Source organism: Ambystoma mexicanum, chromosome 4q (assembly GCF_040938575.1).
Source record: "Ambystoma mexicanum isolate Mex_15411 chromosome 4q, UKY_AmexF1_1, whole genome shotgun sequence".
NCBI lineage: Eukaryota > Metazoa > Chordata > Amphibia > Caudata > Ambystomatidae > Ambystoma > Ambystoma mexicanum.
The window spans coordinates 1,269,988,612-1,270,014,923 of NC_090928.1; the positions used below are offsets into that span (position 1 = coordinate 1,269,988,612).

The window sequence follows — 26,312 nt, forward strand, 5'->3', positions numbered from 1 at the left end:
CTTGCTTGCTCTGGAACTCCCTTTTTAACAAGAGGCACTCCCAATTTAACAGCTAGAGTAAGGTCCATAAAGTTCCCTGTTGCTCCCGAATCAATCACACAAGGACCCCCACACCTAAGCTTACCTTCCCAAATCAAGGATACATTGAGAGTGATATGTGGCACCGCTGTCTGGATGGCATTTGCTACCAACTGTCCTCTTCCAGCAAATGGCGGAAAACGTCTAGGAGCACGAGGACATCTCCCCATGAACTGAGTCCCATCGCCACAGTACAATTTTTCTTTACGCCTCCTAGCTTTCTCTTCCTTGGACAAAGGTCCCCTGACCTGCCTTTCACTCCCAAGACCCCTAACTTCCTTCACAATCTGATCCACCGTCGAACGTTCACTCCTACTCCATACCCTGCTTTCAGAAGACTTTCTCCTTTTTTCTGACCTCCTTTCCGTTAATCTAACGTCTAACTGGCCTACCAAGGAGATGAAATCTTCGCTAGCAGTTGGTCTCTCTACTACAGTTGCCAAGGGATCCTTCAAATCATCTCATAGTCCCCGGTAAAATAGAGATGCTCTCTTCTCCTCAGGCCACCCGCTCTCCTGCACTAAGGCCCGGAACTGAGTTATATAAGCTACCAGCTCCCTATTCCCTTGACGTAATTCCAATAACTCCCCGTCAACACTCTGAGATGAAGTTCTCCTGTCAAACATTTTACTAAACTCACACAAACTCTGTCCAACTGTTTAACTCGGCTGCTCCCCTTTCCACCCAAGGAACCGACCAAGCAGCGCCTCCCCAGTAAGATATGAAATCAGGAAAGCTACTTTGGAGGTTCCTGTGGGAAAAGACTCAGGCCTGCACAAAAAGTGTCATTCACACTGCATTAAAAAGATTGGAATTTCCTGAAATCACCACCATATCTTTCTAGAGGTGCCAATGGGGTGGGAACCAAAGATTTCCCGGGAAACAAATGTACTCCTTTACAGACGCACGCCTATACCACTCAACACCTCCCTCCGGATACAGAACGGGTGGGTTACCGTCCAACTCCTTACTCATCTTTGAAGGACTAGGGACTTCATATTTGTGTTTGTGCACACAATTACTTAATTCCTCCATCTTAACACTCAACGATACAGTCTCCTTCCTGGCCACTTTTAAATCCTCCATCTCCATCAATATCTTCCCTAAGACCCCCAAACTTACCTCTGACTCTGGGTCGATCTTCACTCGGGCAGGATTAAATATGGGGGCCTTTCATTTGGTCAGGTCCAGTTTGAGACTTCCTGCAGGAGTGATGCTGGCCCACCAAACCCTCCTGCCCCCCCCCCCCTCCAAGTCTGCCTGCCCAACAGTCTCTGTACAGATAGAACTACCAAGCTGGCAAACCCAAAGGGAAAGGGGAAGTTTATTTACTTATTTACAGAACTAAGAAAACTGACCTATCCCTTGGGAAACTAGAATGAAAGGCAGTTTAGAACCCTTTGAGGAGTTCCAAACTACCTCACCACCAAGCACAGCCAACAGCCAATCACTGCTGCTGAGCCGAGCCTCCATCTTGCCCTGGGGAAACAAAGACTTCCTGACAGTCACATTAAGGAAGAATTTCACATTCCCAATCACTGACCCCCCCTACAACAAGACTCATTCCCAAACACTAGCTGAAATATTCTACAGATCACCCCTCCTACACCTCCAATTAAAGTGTTTCAATCGTGTACTGTAAAATGGAAACCTAACAATGCCCCCTGGGACTCCGACACCCCTCAACTCGAGGGACCTTCCCAGCAATTTACCCAACTTCCCGTATAACGAACATGACAGATGAATCTATTGCTTGAAAGGGCGTGAGCCCACTTCCACTTGACACCACAGCAAGCAGCAGAAAACAAGCGAAAAGCTCTGTTTAGTAAAACAACCGGGACAGGACAGCAATGATACAGAACGTAACAGAGGAGCACTAACCTGAAGAGAGTTAAGGTTGCAAAACAATCAAGGCTTATTCTCATGGGAAGTGCCAAGGGAGAAGGGGTATTGAAGGGGCTGTGTTAACAGTCCCGAAACGAAGGAAGGGTAGGTTAGTAGGGGAGCTTGACTGGGCGGCACGAGGAACGCACTAGGGTCAGGTTGCAGCACATTAGAAAACAGGGTAGCGTCCAAAGTCCATGTGTTGTTGAGCTAGCGAGGAGGAGGAGGCGACTGAAGGGGTGGGGAATGTAGTGGGGAAGGTAGTGGGGCAGGGCAAATGGAAAAGGCAGCACAGAGAACACTTGGGTAGATGAAGGAGCAGAGTAGAGCAATCCAGTTAACAGGCAGGGGTCAGAAAGCTGTGCGGCCAAACAAGCAGCCAAAAATGAAAGCAAGAGGAAACCAAATACCAGGCAATGTCAGCAGCATGTGGTCAAGTAGGTTCCAAACGACAGGCAAAAGCAAGGTCCAATGAACGAGGCAGGGTCAATGCACAGGAAATCCAATAATGAGGAAACAGGATGCGTGATAAGCTTAGAATGTCCAGGAAACAATCAGAAGCGCCGCCATGGAAGGCGGCGTTGAACATATTAGTTCCACGGGGGGTGCTAACACTGTTGACCCAATCAAAGCAGCAGGACGGCAGCACGAACTGAAACCGGGTGTCACGTGATCGCCCGCTGTGTCAGGCAAGGTGCAGTGGTGGGAAGCGCTGCGCGACCATGGCAACCGCAGCAACATGTGACCGCGAATCCTGCGAAGCTGCCGGTAGAGAAATGTGACCATGGTAACTTCGAAGAGGCCCGCCATGCCTGAAACAAGGGGCGGGCTGTATGGCGGAAACGGGAAGCGTCCCGTGTAGACATGGGCAAAGAAGGTGAGACGGGTTTTGGGACCGTAACAGTAGGACGGACATTATGAGTTTGACAACCACCCTGATGACGAACACCCAAGTTCTTCCTTAGTAAGAGGAAGGGGAAGATCAGCTTTTTTTCATTATTTAAATAAAGAGTGTATAAACATGCCACCCCTTTGTCCAACTCCTTCCTCCAGCATGCTACAGTTAATATATATGTTTCTACACCCCCTGCTACCATATGGTTTAACAGGCACACAGTCCTAACTCTACCCTCCCTTTCCCTTTCCTGGTTGTGATTGGTGGAGTTCTGACCAAGGATTTCCCCCCTGGAATTGATAGCCCTGGAGTGTTGGGAGTGGGAAAGACCCCTAAAGAACTTTGCTTGCCTTTGCTCTTGCATTCCTGAAACACTTGCACTCACCTGTTGCCTTTGTCAAAACTTACTCTCACTTTAAAAAAAACTTTATATTAGCTGCAAAGGGTTAACTTTGGAACTTGTGTTATTTAAGGCACTACTCTTCATTCTCTTTCCCAGGGAAGAACCTTTTAAGTGCTAGGGGTCTTATTTCATAAGGCAGTATAAAAGTGTTTTCAACTGTTACTTTATTCTTTCCTGCTTATAACTGGTTCTACAATATTTCTACTTCTTCACTTACTCTACTGCATACGGTTTACTTCGGTATCTTAGCTGAACTATATCGAACTGTCTTAAAAGTAAAGTGTTGGTGCTCTTCAGCAAGAGCCGTCCATGGTGAATGTAAATATGTGCACAGTGTTTCGTTAGTAATATTAATGACCTATTCATGTTCATTGCAAAGTGTGTGTTTGAAGTCCTAATGAATAATTGTATGTTTATATATGCCGTCTACTATGAACTATTAGAGTGCTATGTGTGTCTCTCATTGAACCATACAACCCCACCCACACTCTCCTGAGTATAAGCCTTACTGCTCAGTCACCTACCTTGATAGAGTTCGGCTAGACTTTAAAGGGGAAGTTCTCTTAGAAATTGTATTGGCCCAATAGATAGGGCATGTATTTTTTTAGCATATTTCGATCGATTGGCCAAAATAATTCCTATGCGTCTTACCTTCGATTTTCTCACAGGCGAAACTCGAGCATTGGAAGCCCCCATCTTGTGCTAATCTTATCCGTTCATCCACCCCCCTCCACACCCCACAAGTTCAGTTGTCCTTGCGGCAGTAAATCATAAGACCGCCCCTAAAGCGGTCATCATTAGAAGCTTACGCCCCTTGTCAACACTAGTGCACATCTCATGTCTCCCATCCACAAACCAACCAAGGCTGATCTTACTGAGTTTTACAGAGCCGCAGGGTCGAGCCTATCCAGGCTGTAATGCCTATTACAATCATTGCTTCATCCTGAATGCTACTAATAATTTGCCGACCGTGCCTCCGTGAAGCTAAGCAAGATCGCCCTCGGTTGGTTTGTGAATCGGAAACATGTTAATATATATTTTTTGTTATGGCCAACATTTTTAAAATCGTAACATTGATTGAACTTACTGAAACCTGCACCCTGCCCCTGGTAAACCCAGGTTTTAAGCAGTCAGCTAGTGGGTCTCTCGAGCTAGTCGTGATCAAATTAAATAAAAACTAATAATAATTAAATGAAAACTTATAAACACAATCCATGTGCAGAAATCACTAAGCTTGGCATTTCCCCAGCAGTCTCCCATCTGCAGACCAACCAAGGCTGACCCTGCTTAGCTTCATGGTTGGCAGGGTCGAGCCCATCCAGGCCCTAAAGCCAAATACAATAAGTGCTTCATCCTAGCACCCTGAATGCTACCAATTATTTGCTGACCCTGCCGATTCTGAAGTTAAGCAGGATCAGCCTTGATTGGTTTGCGGATGGGAGACTGCTGGGGAAATACCAAGCTTAGTGATTGCTGCACATGGATTGTGTTTATAAGTTTTAATTAAATCACGGCTAGCTTGGGAGACCCACTGGCTGACTGGTTAGAGATAGGGCAGGGTGCAGGTTTCAGTAAGTTCAATCAAAAATTGTACGATTTAAAAACATTGCGCAGAATAAAAAATATACATTAACACAAGGTCTTCCATCCGCTAAGCAGGTGATCCTGCTTAACTTTACGGGCAGTGTCAGCAAATGATTAGTAGCATTCAGGGTGCTAGGATTGTATTTGGCTTTCCAGCCTGAATGGGCTGGACTCTGCCGCCCCATGAAGCTAAGCAGGAACAGCCTTGGTTGGTTTGTGGATTGGAGACATGAGACATGCACTGCTGTAAGCTTCTAATGATGTCAGCTTTAGGAGTGGGTCTTATGATTTACTGCCACAGGGGCATTTCAACTTGGGCAGATGGCTCAACAAATAAGATTAGCACAAGATGGCGGCTTCCAATGTGTGAATTTCACATGTGTAAATGTGTGAAAATTGAAGGTAAAACGCATAGGACTTTTTTCCAGATTGAATTAGGTTTAAAAAAGCATGCATAGCCGGAAACTGCTCTCCTGAACACCTGTGAATACTCTAATCTAGACTCTAACCTTTCTTCTGTCCTCATTCTCCATGATCTATTGTCTGCTTTAGACACGGTCAACCATGCCATCCTGCTCAATCGTCTGACAACCTCTGTATCACTGGTCAGACCCTAGCCTGGTTGACCTCCTTTCTCTCCGACCGACCCTCCCAAGTCCAACTTGGGTCCTTACTCTCCTCTTTCTATCTCTATCTCTATCTATATCTATACTTGTGGCGCTCCCCAGGAGTCTAACCTCTCTTCCTGGCTCTTTAACCACTACTTGGCACCTCTCGCCCACCACATCTATAACTTCTGTTCTAACTTTCAGTGTTATGCGAATGGCACTCAGCTTTCCTTCAGGCTCCAGTCAGCCTCTTCTGCGCCTTCTCTCATACGTGACTGTCTGTCCACAATTCAGGAATGGTCAACAATCTCTGCCTTAATGCCAGTAAGAGCTAGATCCTCATAGGAACACCTGCTCCCGACTTCCCTCTCTCACTCTGGCCGCCCACCTAGGGGCCCTCTACCTGCGCCTTCCTGTGAGGCTAAGAACCTTGGTGCCATCTTTGACTCCACCCTCTCCTTCTCTCCACACATCTCTGATGTTTCTAAGAAGTCACACTATCAGCTGCACCTCCTCAGAGGTATTCTTCCTTTTCTCACTTTCCCCCAGAAGTCCACTGTCTCCAGAGCCCTAGTTCTCTCTATGCTGGACTACTGCAACAGTCTCTTTCTAAATCTGCCTGCCGTTACTCTTCGCCCTCTACAACTAATCCAGAACAGGACTTTGAGACTTATCCTTGGCCTCAAGCCCAGGGATCATATCTCTCCTGCCCTGAAATCTCTCCACTGGCTCCCTGCGGCTGCAAGGATCATGTTCAAGAACCTCTGCATCGTCCGCAAGGCTTTCTGGGCCAGGGACCACACTACATCCAACGTTCTCTTCCTAAGCATCTTCCTTCTTGAGCCCTCCGCTGTTCCACCTCCAACTCTGAGGGTCAGTTGCTTCTCCAGGCAGAGAGTGGAGGGTAGATCTCTGTCCTTGGCTGGGGCCTCCCTGCCTCTCTCAAACTTGAGCAGGACCACCTAAGGTTCCAGAAGCAACTCAAGACCTTCCTTTTCGCTTCTGCTTTATCTCTCCCTCTCCCTTGCTGATGCCCCTGACTGCGGCGCAAGCTGCTTACCTGGCCACCCAATGAACTTACTGGACCAGGCTCCTGCAAAACCAGTTGCCCAACCGCCGGGCCACCCTAACCATTTAGGGACTGTATCTGCAACTGCTACAGTCCCCCGACTCCCTGCACTTATGAGCCACTGCACTGGAATCTCCCCCGATCCTTGGCACTTCTCCCCCTGTATCCTGCCTGCACTTGCGCGATCTAAAGGACTCAAGGCCTGGTAAGATCATTGTTTTGCCCTCCTTCTGTCTACCCTTCCTTGTCTTGTCGCGCCTAGAAACACTTGTGCACAGGCGCATTTTAAATGACTTATATCATTGGGCCAATACAATTTCTGAGAGCACTTCTCCTTTAAAGCCTTTTCTCTGTTCATTATAAACAGTGTATCCTCCCAAAAGCTACCCACAGGGTGATTCTGAAATCTATCTTAACAAGGAACAAAAAGTACAAGGTGTCTATAGCGAGAAATTGAGTTATCCAGGTGGTGGAGCAGAATACACCTGGATGAATTTGTAGACAATAATATGCAACGATTTGTCTGCCATTTTCATGGACTCTAGGCTCTTCAGTCTCTGCAAGAGAAAACGTTGGAGGCAGGACATGGGTTAGTGTAAGGAACGATTTCTCTTTTTGCAACTTTCCCTCCATAATTTCCTATTGAACCTCATTCTTTCCTCTGTTTTTAAACATGTTCTGACTTTTTGAACTGACAAAGCCTTCAGCTTCACTTCCCTTGTCTTTTGCTTATTGTCATTGGGAAACTTTCCCTTCTGAATTGTTGTACTTTTAATATTGCACACAGCACCTTACAGTGTGGTGCAATGAGGACACTTTAGTATGAACCTAGCTTTTCACACTTGGGATTTTTGGCTACTTTTATTTGTGCCTAACGATAAGCTGGTGGCAGCAGATTCATGTTTGCACTATTTCTAGTGTGCACATTTGTGTTTACCGCGTATGGCTACTAAACGTGGCTACTGCCCTAAAATGGCAGTGCCATGAGATTTTCACTTGCTTCTTTGGCTATATTGTTGTTTGGCCTTCTTCGTATCTTGCCAGGGAAGGTTATTTCATATATGGTCCATAAAGCTGCTTTTGTGTCTTTGTGGCGCAGGATGGGGTGGGTCCGTCTAGTCAGACTCTACATCCGCGGTGCCAGAACATCTAGGTGTGGGGCAAATGTGAAACCAGTAGTTGTCCCTGATTGGACAGCTACCGGCTGGTTGAATGGTGCAGATCCTTACCATTGGTGGGATTGGATTTACCTCCAACTTGGATTTTGCATAAGAAGAGGACCTCTGCAGTAATTTCTTCAGATTATCACTGGAGCCAAGAATCCCTCTAAGAAAAGCCTGCCGAAGATTCGAAGAAGACTCCTGAAGTAGCCGAGTATCCCTTCCTGTGTCTGACCCGGTGAAGCCCTGTTTGACTACCTGATCTCCGAAGACCCTGAGCGGTGCTTTAACCATTGGACAAGTGGGACCAACTAGTCTCGACACCTTCCCAAGCATCCTGCCCTTCTGAGCCTTTTGGAAGGGTCACTGGACCACCCAGTGGATTGACAAGCGCTCTCTCGTGGTCTACCTCGCCAGAAGCATCGCCGTTCCACGTTCAATCACGGAACATCAGTGGTCACCAGCTCATGCCACAAGTCACCTTCTCCACAAATGTCAATGTCCCAGCAGCATCAAGGGATCCTGTCCTGGAGCAGATTTTGTGATTGCGACTGGAAGGGCACCTGTCGTCGCCTGTGTTCGGTGACCGTCACTGGAACTCGCCTTTCTCCAACCAGTGAAGTGTCCTGAAGAGGTCTGCATCACTGTTTCTTTCATTTTTTCATCAACAGAGGTTGCATCTTGCAGCTACACCAGACCAGAAGAACCCTCCTGGGCACCACTCACCGGAACCAATGGCATAGGAACAGGCTCCCAGCAACCCTCACACAATCCATCTAGACATCTGGGAAAATCGGAGTCATGGGGTGAATTGAAACTTACCTGCAGAGACTCCTTCAGGGGAGAAACACTGACTCCTGTCACTTTTGGGCACACCACACCCTTCCTCTTAGGGTTTGGACTACTTAAGTTAGGGCATTGACTTGTGACCTGGTGCCATCATTTATTGCATGTAATCTACTTACCTGATTGCTGAATAAGTTATTGTAAAGCATATCTGAACTGTGGTGGCATACATAGTTGTATCAGTGTATTGTGCGATAATACTACTGGCTAGATTTATTTTTCAGTGTGTTCAGGAGACCAATAATAAATATGTTTTATACTTACTGTCTAGATTTCATTATTGTGTGCCATACTGTATGGACTCATTGAGTGCCCTGAACACACTCATGCTCTCCCGAAAGCGTTGTCGGGTTTTGGCAAACCTCTCATAGTTCCCCGTTCGCAATAACTAGGGTGGCCTTCTAGAATTCGTCTAGAAATCCACCTTAACAGTTTGTAGGACCTGAAGAAGCAGGGAAAGATTGCTTATTTGCTATGTTAATCTGTGCATATCAGAAGGAACTGGGCTCTTTTTTGTGCTCATAGTTTGCCAGCTGCCTTCTGAAAATGTTAAATCATATTTACACTGCATCCATTGCTACTAACACTGTTTCTATGTGGTGATCTGCACTGCCACGTGCAGTTAAAGGGTGGGAAATGTGGTGAGAAACAAGGGAAGGTGAAGCAGGACCAGAGAGGTACGCAGAATGCGTGCTGAAAAAGGACCCCCAAGTGCACTCTTACCTGGAATGCATCGTCACTGGAGTTATTTAGGTAATTAAGTGATGCTGCCCGTTTCATGCTGCAAGAAAATACAAAAAAGTGAGTTAATAAAGATCTGTTTTTCACAGTTCACATTGTTTGCTGAGCATTCACGCTCTACCAATGCCTCCTCCAATGTCCCCAGAACCTGACTGCATCAGGGGTACTGCAGGTGTGACGATGCATTGAGATGATGGGCTGAGCAGATCGGTGTGGAGGTGGCAAGTCTCTGTGCAGGGTTTCTATATGGCTGTGTCCCTGGGTTTGTAGGCAGAGTTGATTTCCCGCCTGCTTGCTCGTCACAATATGCTGATTGGTGCAAGCGGATGTTAATGTTAAAGGATATTTGTACAGCGCACTATCACCACCGGAGTGGTCCCCTAGTGCTCTGGCGGCTCTGAAAAAGGGAGGGGTGGGGGCGAGTTAGTGGGGATCAACTGGTAAAGTGCAAGAGAGCAGTAATGTGCTGTTGGCGGCCTCAGCCCGGAATTCCGTTGGCTGGGCTTGGGGTGTTATAATGTCGGTAGACGTCGTGTGCTGTTGTGCGGGTCTGTGTGTGCTTTGTTTTGCTGTTGCAGTGTAGTGAAGTTTGTGCGGACATTGTGTTGTAGGTTTGTGGTTGTGTTTGGTTAGAGTTTGAGAGGTGTATGCAGAGGGTGATATTGTTAGAGGATGGCAAGATAGGCGATTAAAAGCTGCGGTTAAATGAATGTGGTCTGTATTAGTGGTGGCCCTGGGAGACCATTGGTAATGGGTGTGTGGCAGAGTTGCACAGAAGACCACTGCGACAATGTCTCCTGATTTACGGTCACAAAAACATTGGGAAAAGCCACCAGACGCATGCATGAGATTCAAGGCCAATGTCTTTATTAGGATGTTTCAGGTACTCGAGTTGGCAGATAAAGGAACCAAGGCTTAGCGTGAGGACAGAATCAAACAAAACTAGACACAAACACAGGGAATATACAGCCCCATAACCCTTCCCTTCGCAGCAGTATAGGGATCAGTAGTGGTTTCTAAACTCTTCTCAGCCCAGCAGTGATCTAAATCATACAAGGGACACAGGCACAACATGAATGATATACCTCCTTCACTGATTTAAAGTAGCATAGGCCGAGTGCAGGCTATACTCTTCAAGAGCGTCGAGTCAGAAAGTAAGCAACCAAAACAACAACAGTATTGTGGTACCAAAATGAAAGAAAGGTCCAATAAATGTTGTATGAAAATACAAGACTTTAATCGCACTAAAAGGCCAAACAATAAAAATTTAAACAACCCACCCCAGTAATGAAAGGGTTTGGAGACAGGGCATGCAGGCAATTGTCCATGCGTAGGTATGTGGCCTTTAACAAATGTAAGGAGTGGGTTCTAACTGTCACTAGGGCCCTTAAAACCATGCCAGGAAGACAACACAAATATGTGTTACATCTTCTTCGGTGGTCTAGACAGCATCAATCCAGGCTCCTCAGCACTTTCTGCATGGTTGGGTCAGCATCAAGACGGCCAAGCTTGTTCAATGCGAGGCAGACACGGTGCACTTCAACGAGCGTCAATCGGTTGAAGACTTGAAGGAAGCTTGGAAGGTCACAACTCATTGGTTGAAATGGGTCTTGAGGTGGTGATTTAACTGTAGCAGCATGCTGGTTTGACTCGGTTCAACAACAGTGCGGTTCGACAGCAGCGATTGGTTAAAAAGCGCTGGAGAACAGGCAGCAATGTTAAGTCTGTGGCACGAGCAGTTCGGAAATGTACGGTCAGGATCCATGCCAGATGACACAGACCGTGGAAATTCGCCTTGGCGCTTAACACAATAGAAAGTAGAACGCCTGCATCTCCCATCATCCCGCAGCAAAAGGAAACCGAGGTGATGCCATCACGCCAGTCACAGTATTTCTGGAAGCCCACTGTCTGTTCCAAGGACTGGTAAAGGAGCTACCGAGGCGCTTCTCAATCAGGTAAGTGGCTTGCGAGTGGTGTGCTATCCTGCTAGTTTTCCTGTTTATGGATTTTGCTAGTGTTTTCTCGACTCTACATCTTGGATTGTCATTCTGGTGTTTACTGCCTGGTTGTTGTCACATTCCCTGCTTGTCCCTGGACTGCCTTTGCCTCGTGATTTTTCTCTCTTCCTGCATGCAAGAACTCTTACCTTCAGCCTGTGTATTCTTGACTACCTTTGGACTTAAATTGTGTGGATACATGAACGGTCATTGGCAGTTGTTCTCGGATTGTGACTTTTGTATACCCTCAGGATTCCATTTTGCCTGTGAATCTTCCCTTGGTGTGCATGGATAGTTTCTGGACTTGCTGGATTACTTTTGGAACGTCTTTTCAACACTGCTTCTCCAAGGATATTGATCTCGTTAGACAGTGTCCTTGTGTCGCTGGGTCGGGTCCCTGTGTACTTGTTATTTTGGTTTCCTACCATTTTGTTATTTTTTTTCTTCATTTCTTCTGGGTCGGTTACATGGCTTATGGACTTTGCACCATTTGAATTTGATTGATACCCAATTTATAGGTTAAAAAAAAAAGATAGAGGGACAGTGGGGTGGTTAGTGTAGGACCATCGTCCTGTTAACACTGTCCTTTTGTTTTCTTTCCTTACAGCCCAGTCAGGTCTTGTCCAGTCCTGTCCGCTTTTTTATCCAAGCTCTCTGCACCTGGGTATGTTCAGTAACAAGTGGTTTTCTTGAAAAGAAAGTCCTCCCAATAGCGAGCCATGCTTGGGTTTGCATCTCTTCTCAGCACTGGCCTCTGGAGACTGTCTGGCAGTGGTTGGAAACTGCAGAAACTGACGGAACTTGCTAGAACTTCGCCAGTGTATTCCCTTCAGGTTAACATAGGCCCAATGGTTTCCTATGGGGCAATCTTACAAGTTGAACATGTACAACAAATGCCAAGCACCGAAGGAAGTTGCTTAACAATGGTTGGACAGTAATGGCACGGACGCCTGGTGGTGCACCCGAGGACCCTAAATTATCTGTGTCGCTTATCGGAGACTTTGTAAAATAATTTACCTACCAGCTAAGGGCTAGTAAAGTTACATTTGTTACCGTACATTTCTTTGAATACCATTTCACCTAATGAGATTTCACCAAATTTATTTCACCAAAAATGGTAGGGGAAATGGCATGTGTGTCATTCATAATAGGTAGGGTGTGGGGTAAGGGTATATGCTAGGGTAGAGACAGGTGAGTGGGGGATGCGGGTCCCTTAATTAAAAAGAAAGTAGAAAAAGTAAAAGTAGATTTTGTTTTTCAATGAAATGGATTCAGTAAAATCTCCATTAGGTGAAATATGTTTGAAGAGATCACATACATCCATTACATTTACCTACCTGCTAGCTGTATAACGAAGCACCTGGAATTCAAACTTGATATGGACAGTCTTTCATTCAAACAATCTGTTAACCTGTATTTCTGTTGCCCCGCTCGCCTCATAAGAGGTGTAGCTGCTCGATCACTCCCATCACAGGTGAGCTACTGGGCATCTGCATTAGCGCAATGCTTGGCTAGGTCTGGTGGGTGATCTGGGGCTTGAACACAAGACCCAGGAGATCCCTCAGGCAGAGAGCCCCTGGGAAGGAAAAGGAGATGTGAATCAGTCAATACATGCATTCAAAGCAAGTTGTTGAACCCTTACTTGGTATTACGGGGCTCTGGCGGACCATTTCCCTGTAACTTTTTCACCAGCATTTCACTGCTTCTCCTGAGAGCCTCACGAATTTTTCCAAAAGAACCACTACGTTGGAGAGTACCGCTGCCATCCTGCGAACAACAAGATCTCCAGTGAGGAAGGAGCATCAAACAAACAATACAGAAGGAGGGACCTAAGGTCCAGTACACATTGCATATGTGTTAAAGACACTGACGTGACCCCTGACACATTAGCTTGTCTCCACACCTTGCACAACTACATGGTAGTGGGACACAAGCGGTTCACAGTTTACAGAGGCTGCCCTTCACAATTCACACTGTACTACAGACACCAAAGTGGCCGAGGGTCTGCCAAGTCTTTTCTCACCCCTTCCACCACCCCAACCACGAGTTGTACTGTTTCCAGGGAGAAGGGGCTCAAGGTAAAGGGATCCTGCACTTCACAATGCATGTTGTGCTATAGACACCAAAAAGAAACCTGGCAAATCAAGACTCCCACCTTCATCTACCACTCGGCACATGGCAAGGTATAAAGGCACATGACTTTTACACTCTGCTCACACCTTCAAATAACTTCTCTTGACAACAGGTACTTTCCAGTTTATGGGATCCGCTCCACTATATACAATGTTACGAGCAATTTTCTTTTTGTTGTTTTCCCTCTGCAGACCTCAAAAGGGACACCCAACTTTTAGCTATTGTTTTGAACCTTTTCTGACATTTGGAGGCAAGTGAAACCTTTTGACTTCACTGCCTTGCTAAACGCATCCATTTGGGGGGCACTGACCAGTCCCCAAGACTATAAGTGCAGGAGAGCTCTGTTGTCTTGTTGTGCACTTTGTGTCCCTGGAGCTTTATTAGTTGTACCTTTATTGTTACTAACTTGATACGTCCAAGATGGGCTGATGGCAGCAGATACTCTTTCACATTTTCTTTTCCTGGTTGCGTGCCCTTTTGGCTTTTACGGCATAAAGCGGTTTAGAATACCATATGCTGTAAAATGGCCGTTGCTATGGGATGTTTGCCTGTCCTTTGGGCATCCTTTGGCCTTCTTCCTGCCCCTCTAGGGGCAGATGTACCATTTATAGCAAGCCTTTTCCTAGGGAATGCTCCAGCTCTCAGGGGAAACGTGGTGGTCTGTGTGGGTGTATGCTGATGCGGGGGCTGGGACTGTCTCATCAGAGTCCACATCCATGCCATGTGTCTGTTGCTGGACAGATGTGTTGGCCAGAGGCTATCTAGGATTAAACATCCCCTGCCATTTTGAATGGTGCAGATCCTTACCATTAGTGGGTTTGAGGCGATTCCAGCTCAAACACACATGGTCACGGGAGCCAAGACCCCTATGCTGAGGACCCAGAACCTGTTGTTGGAACCCAGCAGCACTTTCTTCTACCATCCCGGTGAAGTTCTACTCCTTTTCAGAGCACCTGAAGGCCTTCAATCGATGCTTCAACCCCTTAAACGGTGGGAACTACCAGTCTCAACACCTCCTTGAGGATCCTGCCCGTAGAAGCCGTTGGAAGCACCCTAAAACCATCCCGCAGTCTGACCAAATTCAATTTATGATACCTCTCTGCTTTGGCTGTCTCCCACAAGTTGAGCCTTGGCACTACACAAATCCTCTTCTTACAAAACAGGAAGCATACCGTGCAGTCGCAGCTCTCCACCACGAAGAACAGCTTATTAAGAGTAGTTTCTTTGTTCTCACAACAAAAGTTGACTTCCACCATTTCTTCGGAGCGGCCATCGCTGATTGCAGGCTGAATCGTGAGCTGGGAGTCCCCAGAGGTCATCGCCTTAGTGGTGGTCCTTTCTTCAGACCGGTAGAGGTTTCCAGCTGTCTGATTCATTGGAGTATGGAACCAAGAACTAGTCGTACCCAAACACCAGACACTCAAAGTGACCTCTGCACCAGAGCCACCTGGGACTAAGCTAAGAGAAAAGGGGGCAGAGTGATTTCAGGAACATCTACTCTAGGATAATACCCAAGTGCACCAGAGTACAAGGGTTGAACAAATATAGCTATTCTGACACTCCCTCCCTCCCCTCCACGCCCATCTACCCCAGCCCCATTGGGTTTAACAGGCATAACGTCCTTGCCCACCCTCTGCCTTGCCTGGCCGTGAACGGCGGGGTTCTGGTCATCTACCCTCCCCTGTGCTTCTGATGAGGTGGATGGATTGGGAGAGGGTCTGCTAAGAATATTTCTTCGAGTTATCTAACCTTTGGCCTTGCTGCCACCTCTTGTTGTTCAGACTCTTAAAAAGGCTCCTAGCCTTCAGAAAAGAACGTCATTGGGACCAGTGACTCTAGGGCACTGGGCCCCATCGTTTCTAGCAAGGAAATGACTCAAGGTGTAGTGCCTTATTTTATAAGGTTTGGTGTGGTGTTTGCAAATCCTTTATTTTCAACATATTAGTTCTCTAACCGAGGATCATTTGCCTCATTCTTTTTATTCACTGTTTTGTTTTGCTACAGTATCCTGAACTGCTTTACCTGTATTCTAAAAGTGAAGTGTTAGTGCTCTTAGCAGAGCACACCTATGTGGACGTGCATTTAGTAGTAGTGAATGTTTTACTGTAATTACCTACCTGTGGTTTTTCATTGCTAGGAGTTTGTCTAAGTCCTATCTAAAAAACAGTATTTCTATACCTGCCTAATTTGTGTTATTAAGAGTGCTCTGTGTGTGCTTAACCGAACCCTTCGCATAAGTCTAAGCCTTGCCTGTAAGTCACACTACCCAGATAGAGTTGGGGTTCACATTAGTGTTTGTCCCTATTCATCAGAATACAGTGGCCTCTCAGAATCTGGCCATAGGGCTGATTCTGAAAATTCATTGTAACAATCAGCAACAAATACTTCTTCACGGAAGAACAGGGATCTCTTTTGGGCCATTGTGGGAAGTTAAGGAGCCCAGGCTCAGTACATTTGGTTTAATACTATGACCGCAACAGAAGAGAATCTTTGTTCTGCAGATCTCTTTGCACACTCACCGACGATCTATTATCAGAAAAAGGGACCTCATAAATCAAGTCTTCAACACTGCAATCGTAAGTCAGGGAACTACTTCCCCCGCATTTCTCAAAATTGGGTACATTTACAGATAAACGAAAAGTTGCCATCAAAGATCTATATTTCTGGTAGAATACCACCTGGTGAGGGTGGAATAGCCCACGCTTTTATGATTTCTATAAAATAAATTGATGCAGGTAATTTGTTTTCCCAAAGTGAGGTCTGACGAAAAGACCGCCCACCCCCTTCATTAATGCTTGCCTTGCTTTAACCAGTTGTTTAGGAGATTTCTTCCTTCCTTTCTTTAAATCTTCTTAGCCTCTGTCCTGAGCCTCCCAGCACTACTGCTGGATTCAATGGGATCTTTTTCATAGATGTTTTAAGGCAGGTGTGACTTTTTTTTTAATCTCACTCACCTCCTGCATTCACTTTGCTTTTGGGGTCCCTCTTTTTAAGGTTTCTAAGAGGCGAGGCCTCTCGCCTTGATTTCGGCATCCATGTTTACCTATCATAGCACCCCTCACTCTATGTAGTGTGCTGCCCGGGTGCGTTTTGGCCCCCTTGTGTCGCTTTGGGTGCACTTGGTAGCCCCTGTGTCTACCAGTGCAGGAGTAGTTGAATCCTTTTTTTCTCTCTCTCCATTTGCAGCAAAAGCCATCCTACATCCTTTTCTTTGTTTTAAGTAACATTTTTGTTACTTTCCTGGCATTCCCGGAACACCCTTTTTGCGGCTGCACTACAACGTCCAGCCTTTTTAACCGCAATAATGCACTTATTAATGAGGACCATATACTTAAAAAGCCCTCTCCTGTTCAATATGGTGAATCCTTTCTTGGCTGTCTTTCACCCTTGCCAAGTAGAGAGGGACAGTTTCTTTAAAACACTCTTTATTAGCATTTTGTAGTAACAAACCAGAAAGAAATAACGATCCCAACATTCCCTTCCCCCTTCCCAGCCACCCACCTAGCCCCTCAATTCCCCCATTGGAACTTTCTGATAACCTTTTATAACAGCATCGAGACCACACCCCAGAGGTTACCCCTCCTCCCACCCTCATTCCCTCCCTCCTCCTCCCAGAGTCCAGGTTATGTCCTCAAGGCCTCCATGCCTTCCATAAATCGCCACGTGCAGTCCACCATGATCGGAGATGGCTCTACGACTCGGACAGCTCCAACCCCACTCCCTTAGTCCATATCTTCCCCCTTCAACCTTATCCCCCATTCCTCACCCTCCTCAGTCACTTTTCACGAAGGCCATAAATCATTGTCCTTTGACAAGTCATTCAGCAATTGGGTCCAATGTACCGACACACCCTCCCCTTCCATTTCAGTTTCTGCCTTCTTTATAACCGTTAGTTCTGCCATGCCCCATCGCCGGGCATCCACCCGCCACAAATTTATTGCCGGGCCTTGTGGACACTTTCAAGTTATAACCATTCAGCGTTTCGCCAAGATCAATAGGAATCGGCCCATCCTGTTCCGTAGCTTATGCCTTTTTTTCCCGCTGGGAGTTTACCCCATATACACATTTCCGGAATCCGTTCCCATCTGGTCCCCAACAGCCCATTCACCCCCTTAATAACCTCGCCCCAGTACTCCACCATTATCGTACATTCCCATACCATATTCCAGAACCCCACCTGTGGCATTCATCAGACTGCTTCTTGTTCATTGCCCGAAGCCCCACTGAGGTCACATACGTCCGGTGTAAAATATTAAACTGGACCAGCTGGAAGCGGGCTTTCCGTGATGTCTGCCGGACCAATCCCCAGACCCGTGTCCATTCTTTTTCCGATATTTGACGTCCCATGTCCACCTCTCACCTCTCCTTTATCCTCAACTCACCGTTGGGGTTCCCCTCCCGTAGGGCTTTATAGATCCATGAAATATGTGCCTTACTCCCCCCCCCCCATCTGGTCAAGCAAAACTCTGAGCACCGGACTCGCCTCCGGTTCCTCAGGCATTCCCTCCCACATCTCCACTAACCTACGAACCACCGCTCCATATGCCACAAAAAGTCCCTGCGGTAGGCCGAACTTCAAACACCATTCCTTGCAGGTAAATAGCTTCCCACCTTCAAAAAGATCCCCCACCGTCTCACATCCCCTCTCCCGGAGCCTCTGTATTCCTGCCCTTCCAATCGCCTGGCGGAGCTTCCGGTACACACCCCATGGAAGTTTACCCTCATAGTGACCCCCAACTGCCCTACCACCAACATATTTCCTCCACGTCTCTCTCACCGCCTCAAATACCGTGGTTCTCCCCTTATTACCCATTGGGTACCAAAGTAGTTCAACTGCTCTACGGTTTGACGGTATATCCCTCATCAATCCTCTCAGGGTCCCCCCCCCCATGTTGATCCCACACCAAAATTGACTGCAACTGTGCCGCCACAAAATATTTTTCATAATTCGGGAGGCCAAGTCCCCCTTCTCCTCTAACTCTCTGCAATGTCTCCAAGGATAACCTCCTCCTGCCCGTATGCCACAGTAGTTCCCTGACCTTAACGTCCAGCATTTTAAAGAAGACTTTTTTTCGCCACATAGGGTATATTTGTAAAGAAATAGAGCAATCGTGGCAGGATCACCATTTGACAGAGTGCCACCCTACCCATCAGAGAAAGGGGTAGGGGGGCACTTTCCAGAATTGTATTGAGTCTCCGACCCCTGACAGCGCCCTCCCTGTATTATGTACGAACGTATCCTCCACCTCATGGAATACCCTTATCCCCAGATACTGGAATGACTCCCTCTCCCATTTAAATCCCAACTCTGGTAATTCCTCCTGTGGTCTATCTTTCAGCCCCCCTAACGGGAACAACATCGATTTTCCCGGATTAATGAGAAAGCCAGACATGAAACTAAGCTTTTTTAATATCTCGAGCAACTCTGGAAGATACGTCATGGGGTTTAGCACGTACAACAGTAAATCATCCGCATAGAGGAAAACTATATGCCTTTGACCCCCAGCTTCGATCCCTGCCTCACTCATTTTCTGCCACAAAAATGCTGCGAAGGGCTCCAGGACCAAGGCAAACAGAATCAGGGAGGCCGAACACCCATGCCGTGTCCCCCTGCCCAGTTCCCATGTTCCAGACACCCAATTATTGGTCCTCACCATAGCCATTAGCTTTGTATATAACAGGGCCAACCATCTACACATGTTATCCCCAAACCCGAATTCCCTCAGCACCCGGAATAGCCATTTCCACTCTAGGGAGTCGAACGCCTTCATAGCGTCAAAAGAGGCTATTGCGGACTCCCAAGATGGCAGCCGGCAGGAGAGGACGCGCCTGAGATCTCTCCCAGCCGGGCCGATACATAAAGCACATCAAAGCATTCGGTTGCCGAAAAAGAAGAGAGAATCGACCCTCATGTATCTCAACAAAGGGACATACTCCTGCTGATGTCGGGCTGCTAGCGGAGACCCCGGAAGGGGAAAATCCGAGGTGGACCAGCCAATACGAGGCGCAGAGAGCAACGGCGCAGCCCTCATAGCCAGGGGCTTGCGAGGAGCGGCCACCGCGTGGGGGAACAAGAAGAGCGGCAGTAAGAGGAGAGGCCCCTCCGGCGGACTGGGGCAGCGGGCCCTAACGGTGCAGTAACAGGCACCAGTGGAGCGGCCCCTCCCCCTCATCAGTGGGAACCAGAGGGTGTCTTCCCCTGGTGAGCGGGCTGCAGCAGAGCCACGGAGCGGCACTTCCCGGCGGGCTCGCGTGGAGGTCTGGAGTGGGCTCTGCTCCGTTCCGGGGGCTGAGCTGAAGAGGGCCCCCCACAACAACAAGCGAGCAGCAGAAGCAAGGTCAACGACGGGTGGAGCGGCGAAATGAAGACGAATCCTCCAGCTACTGGTGGAGAGAGTTAGAACAGTAAGGAACGTGCCCATTGAAAGTATCTCAGCGTGCCCGTCCACTCCAACGCGTGCCCCTTTGGCCCCCCCCCCAGGGTACACAAAGGGCAGACTACTCACTGGCCATCCAGGGTAGTGGGGGCCTGGAGGGGAGGAGAGATTAACGGACGAGTATACCAACGGGGGCCCCATGGAGACCATTGGAGCTCCCTGGCGGGGAAGGGCTGCGGTGGGGATGGCCCCCCCCCATTCTACGCACCGGCGATAAGAACACCATTCGAACTCAGGAGTGCAAGTAAGGTGGTGCGCCCGCTCCCCCATCACCGGAGCGCTAAGCACCACAGGCAGCAGAAAGAAGGTAGAGAAAGTGGCAGTATGGCTAAGGGGCGGCGAGCACGCACCCATATTGACCAAAATAAGATAAGATATCTGTTGTAGCATCAATGTCCAAGTCGAGAGCAAGGCCGTCAAGTCTGACCCAATCTCCCCCCCAAAGGAAACACAAAAGCCTGAAGCAACTGTGGGGCACTGAGGAAGCGGGCACCCCAATTGGAGAAAAAAAAGCTCCACAAGATGATAGCAGGCAAGAGTGGGGGACGACGTCATGACCAAGAAGGATATGCAACCCTGTTTCAAAGAGCTCCAAGATCAGTTTCTAAATTTGATACAAGAACAATTCCACACGCTAAGGGAGGATATGAAGCAATCGCTGCATGAGGTGAAGGTGGATCTGGCGAAAGTTGAAGAAAGAACGGATGCACTGGAAACGACAGTCCAGCGAATGGAAGAGGAAGCCAAAAAAAAAAAATCAGACGAGACACTGGAGCAGCTAGCCAGGGCGACGACCAGCCTCGAACTTCAATGTGAGGATCTCGAAAATAGATCTCGACGGTCGAACATACGAATAAAGAACTTGCCAGAATCCATTGAGGACAAGGACCTGCGGGCAAGAGTCACACAGCTCTTCACGGACGGTTTGGGTGTAGACACCGAACCCCAAATAAGAATAGACCGAATCCACAGGGTGGGCCCAAAACGCCTACCAGAAGCAGAGACGAGACCCAGAGATGTCTTGGTGGCTATGTCGAATTATACCCAAAAGGAGCAAATACTGAGAAGTGCAAGATTCAATGCTAGAACAGCAGTCAATGGACATGAAGTCCAGTTACATCAAGACCTAGCACAAGTGACGCTCTTGAAAAGGAGCCTAATGGGTCCAGTGGTTCAACATCTTATCGCTAAGCAAGTTAAATATAAATGGACTTTCCCGTTTGAACATTTGTTTACGTGGGAGGGGGTCCAACGAAGAATTATGACCTGTGAAGAGGGGGCATATCGCGGGAACATGGGGAGGAGCCATGAAGAACGAAGGAGAAATTAACAGGGCCAAAGACCCAGAATGACTGGATGACCGCCGAAAGGAAAAATAAGGGAAGGAAGAAACAATAAGTATAGCTGCCCTGCGCCAATTCTGGGGTGCATCAAAGGCCCGGAGTCGCGGGAAGAAACGATAATCTGAAGGACATGAGGAAGAATGAAGAGGCAGAGGGAAACCGGATAGCAACCACAGAGCGGAGGCCCAGGCAGGATGGAAGTTAACTCATGGAGAGAGTTAGAGTGGGGTTTAGGAATCCCCACACTGATTACCTGAGCTATGAAGGGGCATGGAGCAAGGGGCGATATGCTCCGATGCGATTAGTTGCCAGGCTCCCACTCCGGTGGGAAGGGAGAGAGGGGTGAGGAAATATAAAAGGGGGGGTAGAAGGGGAGATGACCCTGAGGGTACCATGTTGGAGAAAAAGCAGTCTGAATTCCTATGGGCAGGAGCTAAAACAAAGAACTGTAAATGGACGTAACCAAAATAAGAGGGATCAAGATCCTGACGCAGAATGTCAGGGGGATGAACACCCCAATCAAGCGGAAAAAGCTGGAGAGGCAAGCATGGAGGGAGGGCGCAAAAATTCTATTATACCAAGAAACCCACATTCGGAAAAAAGACAAAGCCAAGATTAGGATCAGAGGCGCGTCACAGATCTACCAAGCGAACTCGGGAGAAAAAAAGAGCCGGGGTCCTTATAGCTCTGCAGGACTGTCTAGGGGAGAAAGTCCACAATGCCCCAGCGGACAAAGAAGAGCGATACCCGTTTCTGAACATCCAAATAGAAGGCTTAAAATTAACGCTGGCGTCTGTTTACGCGCGCAATACAGGTCAAGACAGCTTCCTAAGGGAATCCCTTGTGGCATTGGAAAATTTTGCGGAAGGCGAGATCATAATGGGGGCGGGGGGTGGGTCCTGAATATGGCGTGGAATCCGGCGCAGGATAGGACCCCAGGGGCGAGATCGTATGCACATTCCCCATCCAAAGCTTTGAGGTCAATGATAGAGGCATTGGCGCTGCATGATGTCTGGCGCTCCAAGAGGGGGGATGCACAAGGATTCACTCATTCTCATGTCCACAATTCGCAGTCAAGAATGGACTACGTCTGGTGCTCCACAAGTCTGTTGGGGGAAATAGAAGATATCAATGTGGGCCCGATTACGTTATTCAATCACGCCCCGATTATTATGACGTTGAAAGTTAGGAACCAGAAGAGAAAAGTGTGGACTTAGAAATTCCCGAGAGACATCCTACAAGATTGCGTAATGGTAGACAGTCAGAGAAAAAAAATTAGCTATATTTTGCGGAGAATGATACAGTTGAGAGCCATGGTGTGGGACGCCTTTAAGGCAGTATTAAGGAGGGAGCTGATAGCATTGAAAGCATTTAAGGATAAGCAACAAACGAAGTGGGAAGAGGACATATAACAGAAACTCAGGGACACCCAAACAGAGCTAATGGCTCATCCAACTAGGAAGCTAAAGACTACACTGAAACTTCTACAAAAACAGCACACACTGATACAAAATAGGAAAACAGAGCTGGCGCTCCTGAAAGTGAAGCAGAAATACTACATAAGCACCAACAAAGCGGATGAGCTGCTATCCAGACAACTTAAAGACAAAATACGCAAGATGACCATCGTCCAGTTGGTGGATGAAAATGGGCATATGCATTTGACAAATGAGGAAATGGGAGGCATAATGGCGAGATACTACCAAACACTATACAAGTCAGAAAGCCCAGAAAAGCCAGCACAGGAGAGGTTCCTGAGCGGGATAACTCTCCCCCAGATCCCTCCTGGACAGGAAAATTCAACTGGAGGAGGTTGTCCAAGCGATTAGAAAGCTACTGAAATATAAAGCGCCGGGCCCAGACGGTTACACGGATTCATTTTACAAAACATTCCAAGACCTGATGACCCCCAAATTAGTGGAACTCTTCAATAGCTTCAGAAAGACAGGGGTGACTACCAATTCGAATGAAGCTAAACTGTTCATATCAAACTGGTGGTGTTTCCGAAAACCAGGGAAAGACCCAGTTCACCCAGGATCCTATCGACCGATCGCGTTGGGAATCTCGACGCTAAACTATTTACCAAAATTCTAGCGGAAAGATTGTCCAAGCTGCTGCCATGCCTGGTGGATACAGACCAGCCGGGATTTGTCCCCGGGAGACAGACTGCTAACAATACCCGTCAGGCGTGTCATATCATAGAGAAGGTCGAGCACACTGGGACCCCGGTTATCCTGGTCTCAATTGACGCAGAAAAGGCATTCGACAGAGTTGAATGGACGTACCTTTTTTCCACAATGCAACAAATGGTATTTGGGAGCCAATTCCTGAATATGGTGAAAGCCAACTATATATGCCCTTCGTTGAGTGTAGCAGTAAACAGTGTTCTTTCCACACAGATGCCCCTCTCAAGAGGGACAAAGCAGGGGTGCCCTCTATCTCCGTTGTTATATGCCTTGTTCTTAGAGCCCATCCTTATCAGAATAAGGGAGTCCCAACAGGTAGGAGGAGTGAAGATGGGAGGAGTGGAACATAAAATTATGGCATTCGCCAATGATATGCTTTTCGCCCTGACGGCACCAGAAAAATCCCTCCCAGCCCTCTTGCAAGAATTGGAAGTGTTTGGAAAGGCGTTGGGCCTAAAAATAAACAGGAACAAATCTGAGATATTGAACTTAACAGCAGACTCCAAATTAGTGAACAATTTGGGACAGGCAACCCATCTGAAAATAGCTCATCAGACCATCAATTATCTAGGGATTAAACCTACGCCATCAGTCCAACAAATATATGGGGACAATTATCCACAACTGTTACACCGCCTGCAGCAAGACCTGACAAAATGGAACCCACTCAACATATCATGGTGGGGCAGGCAAACGGTAGTGAAGATGGCTGTCCTGCTGAAATTGCTATAATATTTGCAAACAGTCCTTGTACGGATCCCGAGAGCCTTCTTCAAAACGCTAAATAGGACAATAATGGCATTTGTATGACAAAATAAGAAACCCAGAGTGGCAATGACGACCCTGACAGCCCACAGGCAAGACGGCGGAATGGAGTTTCCACACTTCAAGAACTATTACGAGGCAGTACAATTGAGGGTCATCAGGCAGGGGGTAGACCAGTCCCCCCCGCACGTGTGGGTATGCCAGGACATCACAGTAGCGTGAGGCCCTTTGTCCAACCTGTTGTGGATGCATAAGAAACACAGACACCTGAATACGGCTATCAGTGAAGTGATGGGAGCGGGGATGGAGGCTTGGGATGAGGCACTAAAAAGAGGAGCCTTAACCACTATTCCATCTCCACTCACGCCTATGTTTGGCAATCCGGACTTCCCCACCCAGCCTAAATACACAGGCCTTTAGCAGCTGGTCTGAGGCAGGATGCACCATAATCAAAGATATGTATAAAGATCAGAAAGTGAGGTCATTCCAGTACTGCATACAGGAATTGGGATGCAAGCCAACAGAACATTTCCAATATACACAACTCCTACACTGGCTTCAACTCCCCGCTATCAAGGATGCGGCTACTAGGCAATTCACAAACTTTGAAACATTTGTGACTACTGATGCAGGAACACTGAAAATGATCGCCAACCTGTTAGCGCATCTGAACTCACAGGGTGAGGAAGTGGTATGGCAGTACATGAATGGGAAACCACGCTCGGGGAAACAATATCGAGGCCCCAATGGCGAAATCTGTGGAGCAAACTCCACAAACTGACCCGCTCCATCCAGCTGAGGGAAATGTGGCAGAAAATAATACTCCAATGGCACTATATACCAAAGAAGCTTCAAGCCATGTTTCCCACTTTAAGTAGCTCTTGCTGGCGTGGGTGTCCGGCAACGGGGGAATGGCACCACATGTGGTGGAGCTGCCCGAAGATCACAGTTTTGGCAAGAAGTGATAGAACAGGCCAACAAAATGGTCCCGGCGGTAGAGCACCTAACACCAAGGATGTGCCTTCTAGGCATGTGGGATCTAAAACAAAGGACGTTCTCGAAAACTCAGCAAAGAGGAGTTATGGCCTTAATAATAGCAGCTTGGTTAGCAATAGCCCAACAATGGAAGAAACCACAACCACCGACAATATACGATTGGCTCATGAAGGAATGGAGGTTTGTAACTAAGGCATGGGTGACTTATAAACTGCAAGTTAATCAAGATACCTTCCGAACTGAGTGGGGCAGTGTTCTCACCTATCTCCAGAGTGACTTTATGATTCAATGGTGCCCTCATAAGGTTAGAATTCTGGACATGTTATAAGGGATGCTGAGAACTGAAACTCTGAATGTAACAACCAGCTGATAGGAATAGAGGGACTGTGCAAGTATTGATATTGTTCACCTGATGGGTATGGGGGAAGAGGGAAGGGAGGGGAAGTTATTGGAGGGAGTGGTTGTACTCTATGAAAATCAATAAAAATATGGTTAATATTTTATTTTTTTAAAAAAGATGCATTTGAACTGACCAGAGGAAATTCATTTTCGGCCATAACTTGAGAACAGTGGGTCCAGTTTGAAACGTAAAGGTAGATCTGAATTCAGGGGAAAGAAAATGTGCATATGAAAAAAAGGATATAATAAAATATATGAATTAAAAAAAAATAAAAAAAAAAAAAAAAAAAAAAAAAAAATCGCCCAGCAGATGTCGGCCTCCTCGATCGGGGCCTCCAATTCTTCCCGTAACTCCTCCCCCAGTTTCGGTAACCAGTTCCTTGAGGTCCGCCACATCGACATCCACATACCTCCCCTCACTCGTATACTCGCTCGTATACAACTCCTCGTCGATGCCATGAAGGCTTCATTAATCTCCCTTTGGGTACCAACTATCTCCCCCAAGCTTGTGTTAATCTGGGTTATAGCCCGGCTCAGGTTTTCCTTGCTGATCAACCAGGCCAGCAGCTTGCCCGCCTTATCCCCCTCCCCGTGCAATCTCACGTCCCGCCTACTACTATCAAAGTAGTGACAGGTCTGCCAGGATCTCCTGGTGGAGCTCCAACTTCTGCGCCAGAGGTTCCCCCACTACCGTGCCCCCTGCTGCCTCCCTATCCAATACCTCCACCTGAGCCTCTATTCGCCGCAGCGTGTCCAGGAGCCGCTTACGGATACCTACAGTCATGGAT

General features: G+C 47.5%; 1 protein-coding gene across 3 annotated transcripts in view; it reads right to left on the reverse strand.

Moving 5' to 3' along the window:
• The window catches only part of KLC4 (kinesin light chain 4), a 620,713-nt gene that overhangs the window by 16,257 nt on the left and 578,144 nt on the right, over positions 1-26,312 (reverse strand). For all 3 annotated transcript variants that reach the window (XM_069608885.1, XM_069608886.1, XM_069608887.1), the window contains exons 14-15: positions 12,908-13,032; positions 9,251-9,308 (exon numbers count right to left, since the gene is read on the reverse strand). In XM_069608885.1, coding sequence (XP_069464986.1) covers positions 9,251-9,308; positions 12,908-13,032 — 183 coding nt within the window. The remainder of the gene's footprint in view (positions 1-9,250; positions 9,309-12,907; positions 13,033-26,312) is intronic.